Source organism: Malaclemys terrapin, chromosome 9, assembly GCF_027887155.1.
Source record: "Malaclemys terrapin pileata isolate rMalTer1 chromosome 9, rMalTer1.hap1, whole genome shotgun sequence".
Lineage (NCBI taxonomy): Eukaryota > Metazoa > Chordata > Testudines > Emydidae > Malaclemys > Malaclemys terrapin.
This window is the reverse complement of record NC_071513.1, coordinates 10,420,788-10,441,014: the sequence shown is the minus strand read 5'-3', so window position 1 is coordinate 10,441,014 and position 20,227 is coordinate 10,420,788. Positions and strand designations below refer to the sequence as shown.

General features: G+C 40.1%; 2 protein-coding genes across 2 annotated transcripts in view; one reads left to right on the top strand and one right to left on the bottom strand.

The window, feature by feature from the left end:
• MAMLD1 (mastermind like domain containing 1) overlaps nucleotides 1–13,185 on the bottom strand; it is a 346,199-nt gene extending 333,014 nt beyond the window's left edge. Inside the window, exon 1 of the mRNA XM_054040094.1 lies at nucleotides 13,120–13,185. The gene's annotated coding sequence lies outside the window, so the exon portion shown is untranslated. The remainder of the gene's footprint in view (nucleotides 1–13,119) is intronic.
• Nucleotides 13,186–15,524: 2,339 nt separating this feature from the next.
• LOC128843121 (protein EOLA1-like) lies at nucleotides 15,525–19,989 on the top strand. Its single transcript, XM_054039689.1, has 3 exons — nucleotides 15,525–15,821; nucleotides 17,784–18,078; nucleotides 19,068–19,989. The coding sequence occupies exons 2-3, from the start codon at nucleotides 17,826–17,828 to the stop codon at nucleotides 19,283–19,285; spliced, it is 471 nt and encodes a 156-aa protein (XP_053895664.1). The 5' UTR covers nucleotides 15,525–15,821; nucleotides 17,784–17,825; the 3' UTR covers nucleotides 19,286–19,989.
• The last annotated feature ends 238 nt before the right edge of the window (nucleotides 19,990–20,227 follow it).

The following is a 20,227-nucleotide window of genomic DNA, read 5'->3' as shown; positions in this document are numbered from 1 at the left end:
ACAACTACTGGCGAGCAGGTTCTGTTTTAACGAAGGTGTTAGGACTGGCTCAGATGAATAATTAAAGCATTACCCTCAAGTAAGGGAACAGAAAAACGAATGGATCTGATCCTTCATCACTGAAAACAAAGGAAATGTTGCCATTACTTCGAATGGAGCAGGACAACCCGTTTGTATTAGTAATGTGCATAAAATTAGATTTATTAGTAGTTTTCCTGGCATTGTAAATAAACATGATTCCAAAAAGGATAGATGCACTCCTGTATGGAGTGCAATTAAAAAGGGAAATTAACGAATCAGTGCTTTGTTGTGCTTGTAATTTGGCTGAAAATTGTGGTTTTGCGGGCTTACAATTTGGATCTGGGGAAGAATGCAAATGAAAACACAACAGTACTTAGCAACTATTTGTTTATTCCTTTGTTCTCAAAACTGCACAGAAAATTACTGCCTGCCTCTGGTAACTGGCAATTACAGGCAAAAAAAAAAAATTAAAATTAAAATACAATATGTTATATTATCAAAACTAAAGTAGGCTTTTCCACAAAATAAACAGAAAACAACCCCAGGCAAGCAGCAGGTAACATACTAGGAAGATTCAGCTTCTTTAAGAAGGCCTTTGGCTTAACACATCTGTAGGTGTCTATGACTGCTTCTGTCAGCTCAAGATGGATGGTGCTGCAATATTAAGTAGCACCGAAGAATGAAAGGAGCAGCATATAGGAAAATTCTGTACAGTCTTCACATCCCTGAAGCCCCGCTTACCAGCATGGTACCATAGCCCCAGGGATTAAGAAACATTGTGGCTTTATAATTTAAATATTGATTAAGGAAACATTTTACATATGGGAATACTCAGCTGCAAAACTTTGTTAAATTGCATTTACTCTGTGCCATTTTCACAGGCATTAAACAGCACTTGTGGCCCTATACTGCCTTCAACCCTGCCAAAATTGATAAATCAGGCTTCAAGTGGATTTAAATATTTATATTTTGAATTTCTATTTTCAGGTTCTACACAGATTTAACTGAATTTAGTTTTAGCTTTGGTAATTTGTGTATGCACTTCTCTAGACTCAAGTATGCCAGATGTTCAAATGCCACAGAGGATTATTATTATTTATTTATTCATGTAGCACCATCCTCATGTATCATGGTTCCTAACAGTGAACTAAACAGAAGACAAACACATGTGTCCTTGTGGTTAGAGTTGTGGACTACGAGTCAGGATTTCTAGGTTTGCCACTGACTCATTGTTAAGGATACGATTTGGTCATGGAGGTCACAGATTCCGTGACTTTAATAGGCCTCCGTGACTTCTTTGGCTTCAGCCTCACTGTGACCATACCCTGATTTTGTCCTTTTTTCCCCCCAGGACTGTTCCATGAATTTTGCTTAATTTTGCCATGACAACGCTGTATCCATACTCACTGTGTAACTCTAGGCAAGCGTCTTAATCCAAAATATTCTAAGTTAAGCAAATAAATAAAAGTGACCGGATTTTCAAATGTGATAAATACCTTCAGCTTTCACTGACTTCCAGTTAGACCACTGATAACTGTATAACTTTAAGCACCCAAGTTTAAAATTCAATCTCTTTCTGCTCCATTTACCCATCTTTAAAATAAATGCAGTGATACCCGGTAAGTACCTACTTCACAAAGATATTGTGAGACTTAATTAACGTTGCAAAGTGCACTGTGGTATCCTTAGTTGAAAGGTACTACCTAAGTGCAAATTGTAATATTAACAAAAACAACAAATATAAAACCATTAAAGGAAAAACATAAATGAGACTTAAACTTAGATTTAAAACTAGAAACAGCTGTATGAATTTCTTAAAATAGAAAATTCCACCAGAGAACGGTTGACTGCACAACTATTCAATATCTTGTATAGTAAAGATCTCTCTACTACCTAAACAAAGGTGATAATAAGAATGATGGAGAAAGAAATTGTGGGAAGATTATTCATTATTATAAAGAAGGGTTAACATTCATCATGGATTAAACATAATGCTAATGCTGGAATATACACATGAATCAATTCCCTTAAATAAGAGGAAATCAAACTTCTGATAACCCTAGGCTTCAAAAGTAACATTTTCAGTCTTGTAGGAAACCAGTGGAATTGAAGAAACAACAGGATAACGTAAGGGAAATGGGAACATTGAAAACTTAAGAGTTGCAGGCAGCAGGAGTATTAAGTTTATTATTTTTTGTAGTGCTCACATTAAAATTCTACAAAAAACTTGAGAGCTACCATTACAGTCCAATACAGGCAGCTAAAATTCTAGATACCCACCTCAGCCTAATACCAAGGTTCTAATCAGCAAATTCTTGGTCAAAAAGTGAGACCTTTAACCAACCCATTCTAGATTTGTCTGTTCTCTTGAGCAGCCCTACAGTTCCTCTTTATTTGGAAATAATCATCATGCTGGTCCTTCATATTATCATCATCATCGTCATTATTAAACATTTATATAGGTAGAACTTATCCCCCTCAAACAAGTTGGTGGGTCCACTGGATAAGGATATGTTTGTACAATGTCTAATTGGCAGTTCCTGCCCAAAATATCTTACAGTCTGAAAGGACATGACCTTAATGCGAATGTAAAAAAAAAAAATGGGGTAAGGGGAGGGAAGACAAGATAAAAATAATAGGATGCTTCAGAGTAGACTAGCTGGGTACACAATTCATAGCTAACTAGCAGCAGTAATCACAACTTGACACCTGCCTGGCTATTACCAAATGGCAGTTTTCTGTATGGAAGTGTGAGGCGTGGAATGGGGCCAAGCCAGCTTCTTTAGTTGTCCTCTTCACAAGCTCCCACCATTGTTATCCACTCCACCTTCTATTTTAAAAAATTAAGTTAAAAACAAAAACTTATATTGCCATCTCTCCGGCCAGAACTAGCACTTTTGCAGCCAAAAGGGACAACATGTGAGATTGCACTTTCTCTCTGTACTTAGTTCCTGTTCTGACTTCATAAACTGGAACCACAATAAATATTTGGAAGCGAAGTTGGCACATATGCAATGCATTTCTGACCAACAGAATGCTGATCCAAGGCACCAAGTGACACCAAAATTTAGCTTCAGCAGAATATCCTCTTTCAGGAAATGGATTACAACTTACAGAATAATGTTTTATGAAAACAGAGAGGGAAAGTAACTTGGTAAGAGTTTGCTTTGCTAGGCAATCATATAAATCAGCTCTCTTTGAGAAAGACCATTAAAAGAGCGGTAAAGCTATGTGCTGCCACAAAAGGGACCTGAATTTGATGCTGAGCAAGCGTTCTCTGTCCATGACAAGTGATGCCTAGGTACATCACAGAGGCAGTAGGCTGTCTCTGGGGTGAGTCTGGGTTGTCATTTTTCCAAAAGCGCAACCAAGTTCTTGAGCACTGATATCACTCCAGTGATGCCCTTCCCAGTATTCTCCTTAGGAACCAGTTAAACAGAACAAGATAAGAGAACTATGTTGATTTCAGTGGAGTTACTCCTTATTTACTCTGTACATATGAACTGACATAAATATCACTACTTATTACACATCATTGATCTGGTCCTCTCAGAAACACTAGGTACAAAGAAACAGACTACAGAATGAGGAAACGAAGCCACCACCATTTTGCTGAGTTAATGGGAAACTTACATTGACTTTAGGAAAATACTACTGAAATGTCCTTTTTGTTATTCTCTCTCTTTCATTAGGTCTTCCAGCTGGTGACTCTTCAGTATTCTTTTGAGGCTTTGGAAATGTCATCAATCATCAACCTTTTCCCAAGGCCAAAACTATAACAGGGTTCAGAAAAGAACTAGATAAATTCACAGAGGATAGGTCCATCAATGTCTATTAGCCAGGACAGGCAAGGATGTAACACCATGCTCAGAGTGTCCCTAGTCTCTATCTGCCAGATGCTGGGAATGGTCGACAGGGGACGGATCATTCAGTGATTGCCTGACCTATTAATTCCATCTGAAGCAACTGGCATTGGCCACTGTCAGAAGACAGCATACTGGGCTAGAGGGATTGTTGGTCTAACCCAGTGTGGACATTCTTATGTTCTTATCATTTAGGAGTTTTCATCATGCTGATTATGCACTTGATGGTGCAACAGGAAGAAAACTGCACCCATGTGGAGCCCTGGTAAAATCAATGACAATCCACACGCTATCAATTTTAGGATTGGAGACTTGTTGACATTTATTTCATTACTGGATCCTTGCTTCCATTTTCGAATAATATTTTTACTTGGCAAAGACAGACAACCTTTCATGGGAAACTTTTCTGTTGCATTCAGGTTATGTTTTGGAGCACTGATACCATTCCGGTGAGGCTTTTTACAGTAGATACCTCTAGGACCCATTTCTGATCTCTTGTTCTGGTTAATGGTGTAGAGTTATCCTTAATTACCCTGTCAGTGTAACTGGGATCACAATCAGGCCCCTAATGTATTTGCAATCTTTAGGTGTCACGTAAGATCCACTTTTGAGTAGTTCAGTAATGTTCACAGAACAAAATTATCGAACAATTTTCTCAACTTTTCTATTATAGGGATATTTTTTATAGTCCTTTGCCAGGGATTGCACCTTGACATGATGGGAAGGCTTCTGAGTTAGTGACCCTGAATGCTATGCCAGCAGGAGTTTAACGCCTGGTAAGGCCATCCCTAGTTGGACAGGTCAAAGGTAGGGACAAGACAAAAAGCAGCCCATTGCTGGGGAAGATCAGACTCCTTAATCCTGGTAGGCAGCTATTCTAGGAAAAAGCATACTCAGTATCCAAATGGGGGCTGTCCGGCCCGCTAGCCAGTCATGGCATATGGACTTTGGTGGAGCAGCCATTTTCTACTTCAGTCTCCAATGGTAGTTGCAAACAAGCTTTGGCACTGCTGCACAGCCCAGGCAATGTTAACCTGGCATATTTAAGGAGATGTGAAGGACTTGTTGACTCCCATTCTTGGTGGGTCTAGGAGGGAGGAGTATCACACACTCCTGATACTGGAAACAAGCTCACAACTGGGGCACTGATGGGGTTTTGTACAAAGGGGCTTGGGGAAAATCAACAGCTCAATGAGAGATTCAGGAGCAGTAGCAACGTTGGTAAGTACTGAAAGCATGGTCAGATTGGTTGTGATACAGGACTTGGAGAGTGGACCTGGGAGTGAGGAACTGATGTTCCTTGCTAGTACAGCAGGACCTGAAGTAGGTTGTAAAATTTGCCAGGATTGTCAGCATTTATGCTTTATTGGTTTAATTTGATAAATCTGTGGCCTGTTTTTTGCCAGACTCTATTATGGAGTCAGTGACCTCCTTCCTGTGTGCCCATGGTAATGTAAGAATGTTACATTGGCTAAATTGTGGTTTTACATAAGAGACCTAATTGCTTTCTTTTAAACCGAGTTAATTGATTCTTAATTCTAATGAAGCTATGTCACTTATTGTACAAAGACCATGTTCTGATGACCAGCATTTCTAACCTAGTTGGTCATCATCAGCTCTAGGTCTGATTTCACAACTAAAAAAGTTGCTTGTTTGAGAAATTTGAGAAGTGGCCTCTTGGTGATTAAGAGAAAGAATGCAGAGGGTGAGAAGTGATTGAGAATATGTTTGTATCACTAGCACAGCTGCCACTAGCTAGTAGCGACTTGTTCTGAAAGCATACAGTTCTTGTTCTGTGGGTCATGGTGCCACCTAGGGGAATGCTGAAGAGAACTAAGAAATGACAGAAAAGGAAAAGTCAGTGGGGTTGAAGAGAATTTGGCCCTAGTTTGTATGAATAAAAAAAATGCTTAATAAATATGAAGGTTTGGAGGAAAACAAAAACACAAAAGGAAGGAAACTCTGAGCTAAGATCTCAGCCCTACACCTCTGTGCTTTGGCACTGTGATATAGGGGGTCTTTTATGAGGTACACCCAATGTCGGGGATACAAGTCCTCAACACATAATGTTCTTTCTTTGATAGTTAAAATAATGTTAAGATTCTTGGGTAAAACGAAGTTTGTTTTGGTTTTCATTTCTGTTTGTTGATGGTACTAAAATGAAACATTTCTACCATAGAACACTTTGTACACGGAATGCCTATTAAAATACAAGGTATTACAAAAAAGTTTAAACCAAAGCTATGTAAACACCTGGTATTACCTACCTGGTTATCTTTCAATGTGGGCATGAGAGGGTGTCACTTCATCTCCTCAGACACGCACACATATAGCTGGTGAGGAAAATCATAGTGCATTTGTTAAGGAGGAACTATCACCTCTGCCAAAGTGCAGAGAACTACGCACCCATATACTTGATGCATCTCTGAGGATGAAAGGGAATAAAGGTAAGAAATGAGATGATGCACTTTAAATACATTGTGAAGTTTTAATATAATTATATAAGAAAAAAATCATATGTTCAGCAACATTAAAAAAGAAGAGTATAAACACTCAGGAATGTAAACCACTAAATTAAACAGAAGCTCTCTCTATATCTATGATTGCTAAAAGAAGCAAACCAGAAAGAAATTAGAGATTCACTTAAATCTACCACAGAGTGTCAAGAGAGATTTAACCATGCTATAGCAACCTACTCAAGCCACCAGAATTAAACAATCCATCAGGAATAAGCTTAACGTTTATAAATGTGTCAGATTATCACAATAGTAAAAATGCAGCTCACTAATAATAAAATATGGGCAAATCTCTTTTATAAAGTCCTATTTTATTTCAAAGCTTTTTAGACGCTGAAGAGTAAAACAAGTTACAAGCAATATCATCTGAAAGGTAGCTTTTCCTGAGCTGTTTAACAATGTCCTTCCCTCTGTTGTTAAAGGCAGCTTAGTGCTGCCTTAAACAACGTTCTAGAGAAGTAACCAGCTAGTACAGAACTGACCACAGAAAGGTGGCATGTTCTTTTCAGGAAAGAGTGAAAGCTTGCGAGTTTCCCACTGAATTCAGGAGAGGTAACATCTGTACTTCCACTTTGTTGAAAAGTTGTACTTGTTGTGAAGGATTAAAAGTAACACTTAGGTTATGCAAGAACATGTACGGCCAGCTTGAAAATGTATGAATCCAAGTCACCTGAGCCTAGTGCCCTTTTTCCCCCTGTAATCCTTGTCAGGTATCTCTTTTCACAATTAGTTCAAATGTGCTGAGGCAATTCAAAAAAATTTCTTTCATTAGATGTCTTCTGTTGGGACTGGATCAAAAGGTGCTGATGCGATTCTAGAAGAAGTCAGCGGGGAACCCCAATATGATAGAGAGTTTCATATGGAGTAGATGTTATTAAGAAAATACACTTGGGCATTCATGTTACAGCTATATGCAGAAGTTATTAGAAGCTTTACAGTAATTAGAAATGGCTCCACCTGAAGTCTTATTACTCCTTGTCACACCTTGCAGTGCAAGACAGCCGAAGAAGGGTAAAATAATTAAGAACCAGGATGGAGCGCATGAATTAGATGGGGTAAGAATATTCCCTTCATGGCAGGAATCAACATACATTCAAAAAATAAGTTTTCAATATTTTAGAGGTCACCAACTCTGGCTGTGGATCCATGACCAGGCAGGGGAGTTAATCCAGCCTTATCTTTAAAAATATTGTATGCAGCTGCAGACTGCATTGAGAGTTGCCTGTGGAATAGGACCTAATAATCAGCAGGGGAAGAAGAGCTCATTACCATGAGCTCTTCTTCCTTTGCAGATTACCTCAGCATGAAGCCACCTATCTCAACCAAAAAAGATTGCTACTAAGAGCTACACAAGTTGTTTCTAAATAAACTTGCTAGGTTTGCAGCCTGTATCAATGACCTTCCTATGACTTTTCAAAATGCAGAGGACAAGAATAATCTCTGTGTAATAGCATCCTAAAAATACAAGAATTAACCTCTAAGTAGATAACGTAACTCACTAGCTGTACCATTTTTACTTCTGTGTTAGTGAAACATACAAGGTATCAAAAACAATCAGACTTTACTGATCAATAAAGTTACACTCTCAGATATTTCCTTAAAAAAAAAAATACAACAACGAGGAGTTCTTGTAGCACCTCAGAGACTAACAAATTTATTTGGGCATAAGCTTTCGTGGACTAGAACCCACTTCATCAGATGCATAGAGTGGAAAATACAGGAGCAGATATAAATACATGAAAAGATAGGAGTTGCCTTACAAGCGTGAGGTCAGTTTAACGAGACAATTCAATTAACTGTAGGATACCCAGGAGGAAAAATAACTTTTGTAGTGGTAATGAGAGTGGCCCATTTCAAACAGTTGACAAGAAGGTGTGAGTAACAGTAGGGGGAAATTAGTATGGGAGAAATTAGGTTTAGGTTTTGTAATGACCCAACCACTCCCAGTCTTTATTCAGGCCTAATTTGATGGTGTCCAGTTTGCAAATAAATTCCAGTTCTGCAGTTTCATGTTGGAGTCTGTTTTTGAAGTTTTTTGTTGTTGAAGAATTGCCACTTTTAGGTCTGCTATTGAGTGACCAGGGAGATTGAAGTGTTCTCCAACTGGTTTTTGAATGTTATAATTCCTGATGTCAGATTTGCATCCATTTATTCTTTTGCATAGAGACTGTCCAGTTTGGCCAATGTACATGGCAGAGGGGCGTTGCTGGCACATAATGGCATATATTACATTGGTAGATTTGCAGGTGAATGAGCTCCTGATGGTGTGGCTGATGTGGTTAGGTCCTATGATGGTGTCCGTTGAATAGATATGTGGACAGAGTTGGCACCGGGGTTTGTTGCAGGGTTTGGTTCCTGGGTTGGTGTTTTTGTTGTGCGGGGTGTAGTTGCTGGTGAGTATTTGCTTCAGGTTGGGGGGCTGTCTGTAAGCAAGGACTGTCTCCTACGGTCTGTGAGAGTGAGGGATTGTCCTTCAGGATAGGTTGTAGATCCTTGATGATCCGCTGGAGAAGTTTTAGTTGAGAGCTGTAGGTGACGGCTAGTGGCGTTCTGTTACTTTCTTTGTTACACTACAGTGTTAATAAGCGATGGTCACAAACACCACCCTATACTGGAAACCTACTGACTGCTATACTTATCTACATGCATCCAGCTTTCATCCAGACCACATCACACGATCCTTTGTCTACAGCCAAGCTCTAAGATACAACAGCATTTGCTCCAATCCCTCAGACAGAGACAAACACCTACAGGATCTCTACCAAGCATTCTTTAAACTACAATACCCACCTGCTGAAGTGAAGAACAGATTGACAGAGCCAGAAGGGTACCCAGAAGTCATCTACTACAAGACAGGCCCAACAAAGAAAGTAACAGAACGACTACATGTAACCCTAAAACTTTTGATCAGGATAATAATGTCAGTGATTTTCTGAATAGTTAAACATTCTGATAAAGTTTGCTCTGCAGCAACTAAATGTGGAAATGTTAGGATCGTTCACAGAAATTTAAGACACACTGACTAAAATGCTTATAGAACAGTCCTTAGTTTCTCACAAAATATGTGATTTAAAGAAATATTGTGCTGTATGACCAAGTTTAGTTTTTAAATAAAGCACTTTTTAGTACTGTAATTTTACTTTATCTGTATATAAAAATCATGTGAAATTGTATAAACAGTTTGAACTGAGGTTTTATATATAATATTATTACTTAATAGATTTGGCTTTTTTAAGTCCAATTTTGTTCACCTTTTCTAGCAGACCATTTACTAGCTAGAATCCTATATGGCACACATCACCTCCTTTAAGCAAATTATTTTTTTATTAGTCCCCAGAACAGGTACTTAAGACAGGCTTCATTGTACAAAGTTCTGGAATTTTTTAATTGATGCTATTTATCTGATTAGCCTAAACTCCTTTGAAGCAAGTACAAGACATCTCTTATTGATGAATTCAGAGTTACTGGCAAGCTGAGTATATCAGATGACACCTTCCTCAATTCTGGAAATTCCACCACTATGATTGTTTTTTACATTAAATTAGCAGAATGTAGAAGATGGAGTTAGATGTGCTTGACTGCAAGATTTAGGATAAAAATTTAATGATAGTATCTTGTGACAGCTGTGTAGAGCAGCAGGCCCTCCATCTCCCTGGACTCGTCCCTTCAGTGCACTGAGGAGGATGCCAAACTTGATGGAGTAAACTCTTTTTCTTCCATAACAAAGAGCTTTACAAATAAATTTTTGATACAGGCCAAAGCGCCTTACCTGTAGCTAATGTGAAATGGAGCATAGACATGGAGGAACCTGGCAGAGAAGTAACAAAAGAGCTAGAAGCATACAATAAAGCCAGGCATACCTCAAACCCTGAAGATTCCCCACCTCTCCAGTGCTCCAATTCAGGAAAACATCACTATTCTGGACAGCACTTCAAGTCAATGGACTTTAAGCCTATACTTAAATGCTCTCCTGAACTGTGGCCCAAAGCTGGGGGTAAAATTTTGAAACTGGGACTTTTGAAAATTTTATCCAGTATCATTAAAAATATCAGGCACACAATTAATAAGTCAACTATGCTCCTCTGACACAAATGAACTTTCAACAATAAGAATAAAGCTTGAGTGTTCAGGAGACAACTTTCTCCAAAGGTGATCCAAGACTGTGGAATGTACCCACCCACCGCCCCTCCGAGGAACTAAGACCATCACAAACGTTACCACTTACCACTCCAAGTTGAAAACGCATTTCTTTGACCTGCCTTCTCTAAAATAAACACACTAATAGCTAAAAGCCCATGCTTTCGCACAGGTGTAATTCATAAAGTCTTGTATATAAAAAGAGCTGAAAATGGGTGAGAACTTAAAAAATTGACAGTAACAGACCGTGAATCCTGAAACTGCTACACAGAAAGAGCTCTCAACCATGATTGTAGCTGCTTCCATCGCTTCACACAGATTAAACAGACACTATAGCTTCAAAATGACAGTGACAATCCTGGAATCTTATTATATAGATAGCAACAAGTATATTTATATTAAAAAAAAACCACCCTACCAAAAGAAAACACTCCACTGTACATTCATCTTCCTCTCAGGAAAGGATAAGGGAACAGAACACACGACAAGATCTTAGTCACATTGCTTAATGCACTACCGGAAAGTGCTCAGATACTACAGTGATGAGCATGGCATGGTAAATAAACCTCTACAGAACAGAATTTGACTTTTTACAGTTACCACAGCTGAGCTCCCAGATAATGCTGTGATTGCAGCTTTGGACATGTGAATATTTAATAATACCATCAGTTTTTCAGATGTCACAATTATTTCCCGTTCTAAACACAGGAAAATAACTATGGTCTCTCAGATACCAATATGAGGTAACTGCTGGTGTATACTAAATATTTAATGGTTATCAATGTGTAAAATGTGTTTTCGTAGGATTTTTTAAAAAAATATCTTGATTTCATTTATTAGCAAGTGAAAATCCAATTTTGACCTCAGATACATGGGCACATACTGCTGTGTATCTTGACCCACTTCTGAAATCAGATGTATACTGTAACATATTGTTGAGTGGCTTGACCTGATTTTGACCTCAGCTATCCTAGCATGTATTGTTATGTACTGAATAATGTAAAATCAGCCACTGAGCACGTCTGACAAGAAACGCAACAATACTTGCCTATCTAGCTGAGATCAGAATTGAGTCCTAATAAATCATACATTGGGCATAGTTTTAGCTCCACACAAAGCAGTAACACATTCTATAATGGGGACTATATGATTATTTTTATCTTCTCCCATAACATTAGAATAAGGAGACACTTGAAATTAAAGAGAAATAAATTTAGAGCCAATAAAATTAAACATACCTCTTTACACAGTGTATAGGTCAACTTGTGGAATTCACTGTTGCAGTAGGTCATCAAGACAAATACCGTACCATGATTTACATAGGATTAGCTAATATAATGATCTTTACCAACACTAATAGCCATGCTGGCCAAAATAATGATACGGATTCTCAGATCTCAAGCTCCTAGATATAATCTGATCATCTGTCAGCATCAGAAAGAATTTCCTCACTTGTATACAGCATTGTACAATTAAGCCCTAATAAGATTTATGCATGAGCTTAAATTCAAACACTGAATAGTCATATTGAAGCCAATGTGACTACTCTCAGTGCATAAAAGTAAAGCATAATAAGTAACATAAATCTTTGCAGGCTCAGGGTATTAGGTAGGTGCTGGGGTTTTGTTTTGGTTTGTTTGTTTTCCTTCCAATGAATCATCCAGTATTGACCCATAGAAAAGAAGTTTCTGGACTAGATTAGCTAATATGATATATCTGATATGACAATTCTACATAACATTTACTCACCTTATATGGCAATAACCACGTCTGTATTTAAAAATTTAAAATGCATTTAATTTTTTTTTAAACTTTCAATGAGAATTTGATGACTAAGTCCCTGTGGTGTCTTTAAAAATCTCCCTCTAGATCATGAAACAAGGCATTATATTTATACAATCAAACACAAATGATATTGGACCAAATCCTGCTATAGGTTACATGCATGTAAATCCAAACATTCTTTCACAAAACAGAGAGAGGAATTTGGCCTCACATTTGTAGCAGTTACTGCAGTGGAAAAATAGCAGAAATAATAACAGCAAAAGCAATAAAGCAATACTTGCAATTGCATACAGATTCAACAGGTCTTTGCACTAATCACACAGATCTAATAAGACTGAAATAACCTACAATTAAAGAACATTTAAAGTAAAAAAACCTAAATAATCACAATTACATTAAATTTGTCGCTTATTTTGTCTTGTCATTATAGCATTGTAAAAAGGAATTGTATGACCCTATATGGAATACTGTGGAGTACACTAGAAATATCGCAGTAGGAGGGATACTGAAAAACAGTAAGAATCCCAGAAAATAGTAGCAAGGATAATAAATAGCCTCAGCAGTTAAAATTATGTGGCGAGGTTAAGATTAGGGTTATTTTCATTAGAACATTAGCTATTCAGTGGAGGTCTGAAGGCAGCTGCCAGAAAACTACTTGAACAACTTACATCAAAAAAGCAAGAGGGCACAATCTATTCCTCCCAAATCACTTTTTACAGCACACAACACTAATTTAATTTCAGAAGCCTGCATCCACAAACACAAATGTCCATAGGAAAATGTCGCTTTGGTCTTACCTTTTGCTGCCTGGAACCTCGATGACTTTCTGGGTGACAGTTTCTTCGGATACTTGAAGGAGTAGCCCATTTTTCTTCTGACTTCTAGAAAAATCATCTTTCCTTCTCCATCTTTGAGTCCCCATAATTTTAAAAGTTACTTTGAAACTTTCAGTTGCAAGTGTGGAGAGGTGATACTGACACATTATCATCACTAGATCTGATGATAATTTTTTCCTTAACTCACCATTCTATCTTTTCTTTCTGTCTCTGATTTCTCTCCTTTCCTTTATTTCCTTCTTTTCTGCTTTTTCCCCTCTTCTAATTCTGCCTGCAAACAGTCAATAATTTTTCGTACTAGCCACTTTTTCCTCATCCCTTTTCTCTTCCTTTGCCCAGGCTTCATGTGTAAAGAGCTTGCATAGTGAACCTGACTAGGATTATTTAGTTTCCATCTGTACCTAGCCTTCTTACACTGGATCTGTCTGCACAGGGAAACTGACTACCCCTTTATTATTTTCCCTTTTTATATAAGGCAGGGAGGAACTAGACTAATTCTAAACTCTTTATATGGGGAGATAATTTTCGCTCTCTCCCCACTTTCAGCACCAGGTACTAGCTCAGGAAGATCTTGTTAATTTTATTTTTGCTGTTCAGTTCCCCTATGAAAATGAGCAGCAGGGCAACCACTTTGATGCATGTCTAAGGCATGTAACTTAAAATAATACATATGGTCAACTATAATAGTAAAATACGTGCTGAATACCCCAGTTAAACAGAACAAAAATGGCATGCCATATATTTGTTATTTAAACCTGCCCTCTCCCCCGCCCCGCTTTGTGTCACTGCCTTCCATTCTAGGTGACATCCCAAAGAGACCTCAAAGTCATAACTGGACCACAATGGAGCTTACAGGAATAACAGAAATCTCTCCATACCTATTTCCAAAATTTTTATTAGCACTGGAAATGCAAGAGGGTATAAAGTAAAAAATTCACTTTCAAAATTACAAAAACAAGCAACAGGATCTCCCTTGCAGACTCTTATGGGGTTGAGCGCAGTATCTGCTGGGGTATCCTTTCAAAAAGGAGTTGGCCAGAGGGAAACAAAAACACTGTGCTTTCTAACTGAAACTGTGCTGAGTTATCCTATGCTACTTACTAACAATTATTTGTTAATTATCAGTTCACCTTCAAATCCCCAGTGCAACACTATCCCTTTGATGTGGCTGTGGGGCACATGCTGGACAAATACAATGAAATGGAAGAACAAATAAGATAAAATTAACTGAACCTAAAAGCTGTTATTTTCTTACTATTTCTTCTCCTTTGTCTGTTTCCAGGTCTACCCTAGGTCCTCCCCTCTCTCTTTTCCTCCTCCTCTGGCGTCCTCTACTTTTTCCCATCCCCCTTGATCTCACTCTTCTACTTTTGCACCTTCCACTAGATCTCTTTGATTCTCCTGAAAGCATATTTTGCTTTCTGTCTACTTTGAGCCAACGCCCCCTACAGACCTCTCTCTCACCCAAAAATCAGTGGACCATTAGCAGGGAGGGATGGGGAAGATGCTGCTTGGCTGGCAGCAGTCTGACTCACTCTCATCCTGCTCTATTTACTGAACTTTTCAAATGGTAAGATTGTTCCTACTTTTTTTTTTTCTTAAAATTGCCCATTGTTGCAAACACCAGTGCAGTTCTGCAACGGTGGAGGAGGTAGCAAAGACCATCTGCCAGCATTTTAACCAGAGTAGTAAATGGTTAAAGCACCAGAATCTACCAGAAGACAATTTACATCAATAAGCCCCCTATTAATCCTACCAGCGGCGCTCCACCGCTGGTAGCAATAGTGGGGCATTTTAAGAGACAACATTTAGTCTAGAGAAGGCCCAACCTGGCTGCAGAGCAGGCAGGCAGAAGAGAGGCAAAACCAGCTGATTCACAGGGGAACTGGCCAGCAACCATTAACCAATACTGCCAGAAGATGCAAAGAGCTGTGTACCTATCAAACACGTCTAGTGCTGAATAAACTTCAACCTCTGATGTTCAGATTTTACAGAGCAAGAGTGCTTTGGGGTGGACTATCTGACGGTATCAATACTGGTCTGTTTGGTTTGATCTAACGCTAAACACCACGGTATCTGGAGGCAGAAACAGGCCCAAGCATCCAGAGGCTCCCTGCTATTACCTAAGAGCACCCTGTGCCAGCTAGTGCCCTCCAAGGCAACAACCCCACAGCCCTGCAGGGCTACCCCAGCTTGCTACCTTCATCCTCCCTGGCCCCCAGGAAGGACCCGGGGCCCAGAGCCGGGGAGGACGGACCCAAGCTGGTGTCAGGGGAAGGCGAGGCACCCGGGGTCCCCGCTCAGGGCAGGTCACTGCCCCAGGCAAGAGCGATGGAGACGAGCTGAGTCCAGCTCGTTTGCCGCAGGCTCGGCCCAGGGGGTTGAGCAGGGCGGGGGCCCTGAACTCGGATACGCCCAGCACCCCCCGGCGTCTCTTCCCGCTGTCACCAAACGGGCAGCCGAGCTGGGGGGTGTCGCTCCCCCTTCCCCTCAGAGCAGGGGGTCGCTCCCCTTTCCCCCCAGCCCGCCGCGGCCTCCCCAGCTCCGCCGAGCTGCGCGCTCCCCGCTCCGGCTGTGGGCGGGCCGGCGGGAGGGGCGAGGCCTGGTGGCGAGGAGCAGCGGCGGGAGAGACGGGGGCGGCGGAGGAAGCGACGAGCCGATGGGTGAGGGCCCCGGGAGCGCGTTGGGCGGGTCTTAACCCCCGTCTGAAGGGGGCGAGGGGCCCAAGGGTGCGCGGGGCCCTGAGCTGATGGGGGGAGGGAGCCCAAGGGTGCGAGGGGGGCCCTGAGTTGATGGTGGGGGGGGAGCCCAAGGGTCAGGGGGCCCTGAGTTGATAGGGGGGAGGGAGCCCAAGGGTCAGGGGGCCCTGAGTTGATAGGGGGGAGGGAGCCCAAGGGTCAGGGGGCCCTGAGTTGATAGGGGGGAGGGAACCCAAGGGTCAGGGGGCCCTGAGTTGATAAGGGGGAGGGAGCCCAAGGGTCAGGGGGGCCCTGAGTTGATAAGGGGGAGGGAGCCCAAGGGTCAGGGGGGCCCCGAGTTGATGGGGGGAGGGAGCCCAAGGGTGCGAGGGGGGCCCTGAGTTGATGGTGGGGGGGGAGCCCAAGGGTCAGGGGGCCCTGAGTTGATAAGGGGGAGGGAGCCCAAGGGTCAGGGGAGCCCCGAGTTGATAAGGGGGAGGGAGCCCAAGGGTCAGGGGGGCCCCGAGTTGATGGGGGGGGAACCCCAGGGTGGGGTGAGGGCTGAGTTGAGGGTGGGGAGAACCCAAGAGTGGGGGGGGCTGAGTTTTGATGGGGGGGCAGCCCCAGTATGAAGAGTGAGAGGGGCCCTGAGTCAGCACTTGGCTGGGTGTTGAACAGCCCCCATATGAATGGTGCAAGTGGCTCTCCTGTCCGAGACAACTTGAATGATTTTTTAAAATTATTATTATTATAAGTAATAGTTTTACTGGGCACTGTCAGGATAAATACCATGTATAAAATGAATTTGCTGTGCTAGCGAAAATACCTCATACTGTTGAGCGTACAGTATTGTTAAACATTTAATTCCCCTGGATGCTGTTTGTTTACTTCTTGCCAAAGGTGGACTTTTCTAGTTGTTCTAACATGTTGGCCTTCCTGCTCTGTAGCACAGTGCCCCAGCATTTGATTTGTAAACAAACAAGGGTAAATCCCATCAACATACTGTTCTTATTGTGTTTGAAAAAACAAACATAGTTATAGTTAGATTTAGCATATTTCCATCTTGTCTGCCACTCTGGGCAGGTCAAACCCTCTTCAAATATCTTTGTTGCCTTTCGCAGGCCCACCTCATTGGATTCTTAGTTTCTTGCCCTTGCCTACAAGGCACAGGACAATTTAGCTCCTGCCTCTCAGCTCTCCTGTCTTCCAACTCCTCCCTCATTCTTCCAAACCTTCAAGACTAATGATTCGTTTTGTGTCCTGCTCCCACTCTTGTCCCTATGTCTTGCATTTTGCTTCTTTCTTCTGAAACATTCTCCATGACATGGGCTGAAAACTAATGGGAAAAGTTTAATTTCTATTTGTAAATATCTGTAGCTAGTTTCTGATCTCTGTTATGGTGACAGAGTAACATCTGATTTAGTAAGGGTCTTGTGGGTAAAGCACTAGACTAGGACTTAGGAGGTCTGAGTTCAGTTCTTGGCTCTACTAAAGGCTTTCCCCCACGTAAAATGGGGATAATATTTCCTATCTCCCACCCTCTGTTTGACTTGTCTGTTTAAATTGTAACATTGTCCAGCAGAGACAGTCTCTCACTCTTGTGTTTGTTCAGTGCCCTGTTACAAGGGGGCCCTGATCTTGGTTGGAGCTTCTAGCCACTACCATACAAATAATAATAGACACCAGTGTAACTGATCATAATCTAATTTTTGGAGTATCAAGACAGATTAACCGTTTGAAAACTCACTATTGCTTTCTGGAAATTCTAAGACATTCTGAAGGTACAGTGACTTGAATAATCAGAATATTTTGCTAAACTTCCCAAGACTGTTGTGCAGGCAGATGCATTAGTTTTCAGTGGCCACTGCTGGATAGATTTTCAAGTCCTAGACATCAGGGTGTTGTGCTAAACTAATTAATTTTTTTCCCCCTTCATAAACTAAACAGGATCTGAGAGAAATATAAGGTAAAGAGTGACTCTGAAGAAAGATGATATTTGGCTGTCTTTCCTTCCGGCAACCCTATGCTGGATTGGTTTTGAACAAAGTCAAAACAATCGAGACTCGTTGGCGTCCTTTGCTGGTAGACTATAAGAACTGCACTATTGCTATTCACATAGCTTTTAAGGACTGGGAAGATGAAACATGGAAAGAGATCCTTCTGAATAGACTTGGCATGACACCTACACAAGTTCAAGAGTTACTAGATAAAGGGGAAAAATTTGGCAGAGGAGTTATTGCTGGTAAGCAATGTTGATCTTTTTTATTGCACGCAGTCCTAAGCATGTTTTAAATTTGTAAACACAGTTTCTTAAGCACAAATTTTGTAACCTGTTTCTAGACAATTTTTTTATAACTTTGTAATTTTTTGTGAGGTGCTGTGAAGTTCACAAAAACATTAAAAATAAAATGCCAAATAAATACAAAAGGCTAGATTTTGCTGTCCTTTCCACTTGTGCAACCTTATTGATATCAGTGAGATTGAGTAGGTGGAAATGTGGTCATATTTGGGCCGAAAGTTGTAATGCAGTATATGAAATCTTAAAGAGTAGCTGAACTTAGAAAAGTGACTGTAAGGTGCCAATCCTGCCAAGACTTATGTACAAGTTTAACTTTAGGTTCTATGAGTAGTGGCACTGAAGTCAATGAGACAACTTTACACACACAAAGTAAAGCTCATGCATAGGTATCTGCAGGATAATCTCTGCCTAAATCATATGCTAAACTGTAAAAAGGAATGAGGATTTATTTGGCCTTTATTTCATAAAAATGTTTAATCACGGAAAGATATGAAAGTTCCTGCTGTCTAGTACCCCTTTTACTTTCTTTTGTTGATATTTTAATAAAATAGGGGCAAATTCAGCCGTTATAAGTGGGCACAGTTCTATTTTTTTAAGAGGAGCTGTTCCTGGGCTGAATTTGGCTCCCAGGTTTTCAATAATACCTCAGTAGTTGCAGAACTTCTTTTTAACAGAATTACATTGCACTGAGTTATTAATCTTATAGCTGCATGCTTCAGCTCATCTTTCTTTTCATCTTGAGTCACATAGGCTGCCTTTTGCAGAGATTGACACTTGTTGTTTAAGGTGTGTATATTGGATGTAGAGACCTTCCTATAATATAAATTAGTTGTTTTTTATGTGGACTGGGAAGTTGTTGAGAATTTATTTTGGAAAACTTCTGTTGGGGAGGGGAACTAACCTGCCAAGTAACATTTGCATTTATAATACAGGGCTAGTTGACATTGGAGAGACCTCACAGTATCCAGAAAATTTATCTCCTGAAAAGATTTTGGAGCTGGAAAATCAAGCTGTACTCACTAGCCTGGAGCAGAAATATTTGACTGTTGTTTCAAATCCAAGATGGCTACTGGAACCTATTCCTGCTAAAGGGGGCAAAGATGTATGGCAAGTGGATATCCCAAAGGAACTGATCCCTTTGGAACATTAAGCTATATTTGAGCCTACCTGAGTCTAAAGTTGTAGTGTCAGATGTCATTAGTTTAGCTTCATATATGTAGGTGATTTTTATTTTTTCCCCAAGCTGTCTTCTGGAATGTATTCGTGGTGAATGTTTTTTATAGAAATAGATATGAGGCAAAAACTGATTTGAGTTTTTTTTTGTTTTTTTGTGACTCCGTAATAAGAAGATGAAATAATGAGAAAATGTATGGAATTATTTTTCTACCTACTAATGAAGAGATGTCATTGTAACGACCATTATTGATGTCTATATTGTTTAAGTGTCTTGTATGTGTACACATGGACAATTGTAAATGTTTTTTTTTAATTTTTTTAATATATTGAGATATAGATGTACCTATTTTAAATGTTGAAACCTAAAAGGAGGTGTGGCTGCATCAGGCTGTGGGATGATAATGGAATGAAAAAGTGTTCAGTTATATTTGTTGTAAATAAAAACTCGGACCCTGGTCCTAGAAAGATTTTATGCATGTGAATAGTCCCATTGACTCCTATATTTATTTATTTTTAAATTTCAGAAGAACTACTCATGTAAGTAAAGTTAAGCATGTGTTTAAGTTTCGGATTAAAGGAGGACTAAATTAAAATTCAGCATCAGTGTTTCAGAGTAGGTTACAACTCTTATTCTAGGACATAGGTCTTATTTTGAAATAAAATATGAATTTCTGCCCAGATGTTTGTAAGCATTTCATTTTCCCCTACCTATGTAGGTAGTAACAAAACACAACCATGCAGTATAATATCTAGCTTTCCCTTTAAATTTAGTTCAAATTATGGATTCAGTCTGTCTATTCAAATTCCCGTTACAATTTCTTGTACAGTATTCTCCTTCACCTCCTACCCTAAGAGGGTAGCTGGTGTTGCTATGTGCTGCTGTGCTTTCCAGTGCTGGTTACATTTCGTTAGTGGG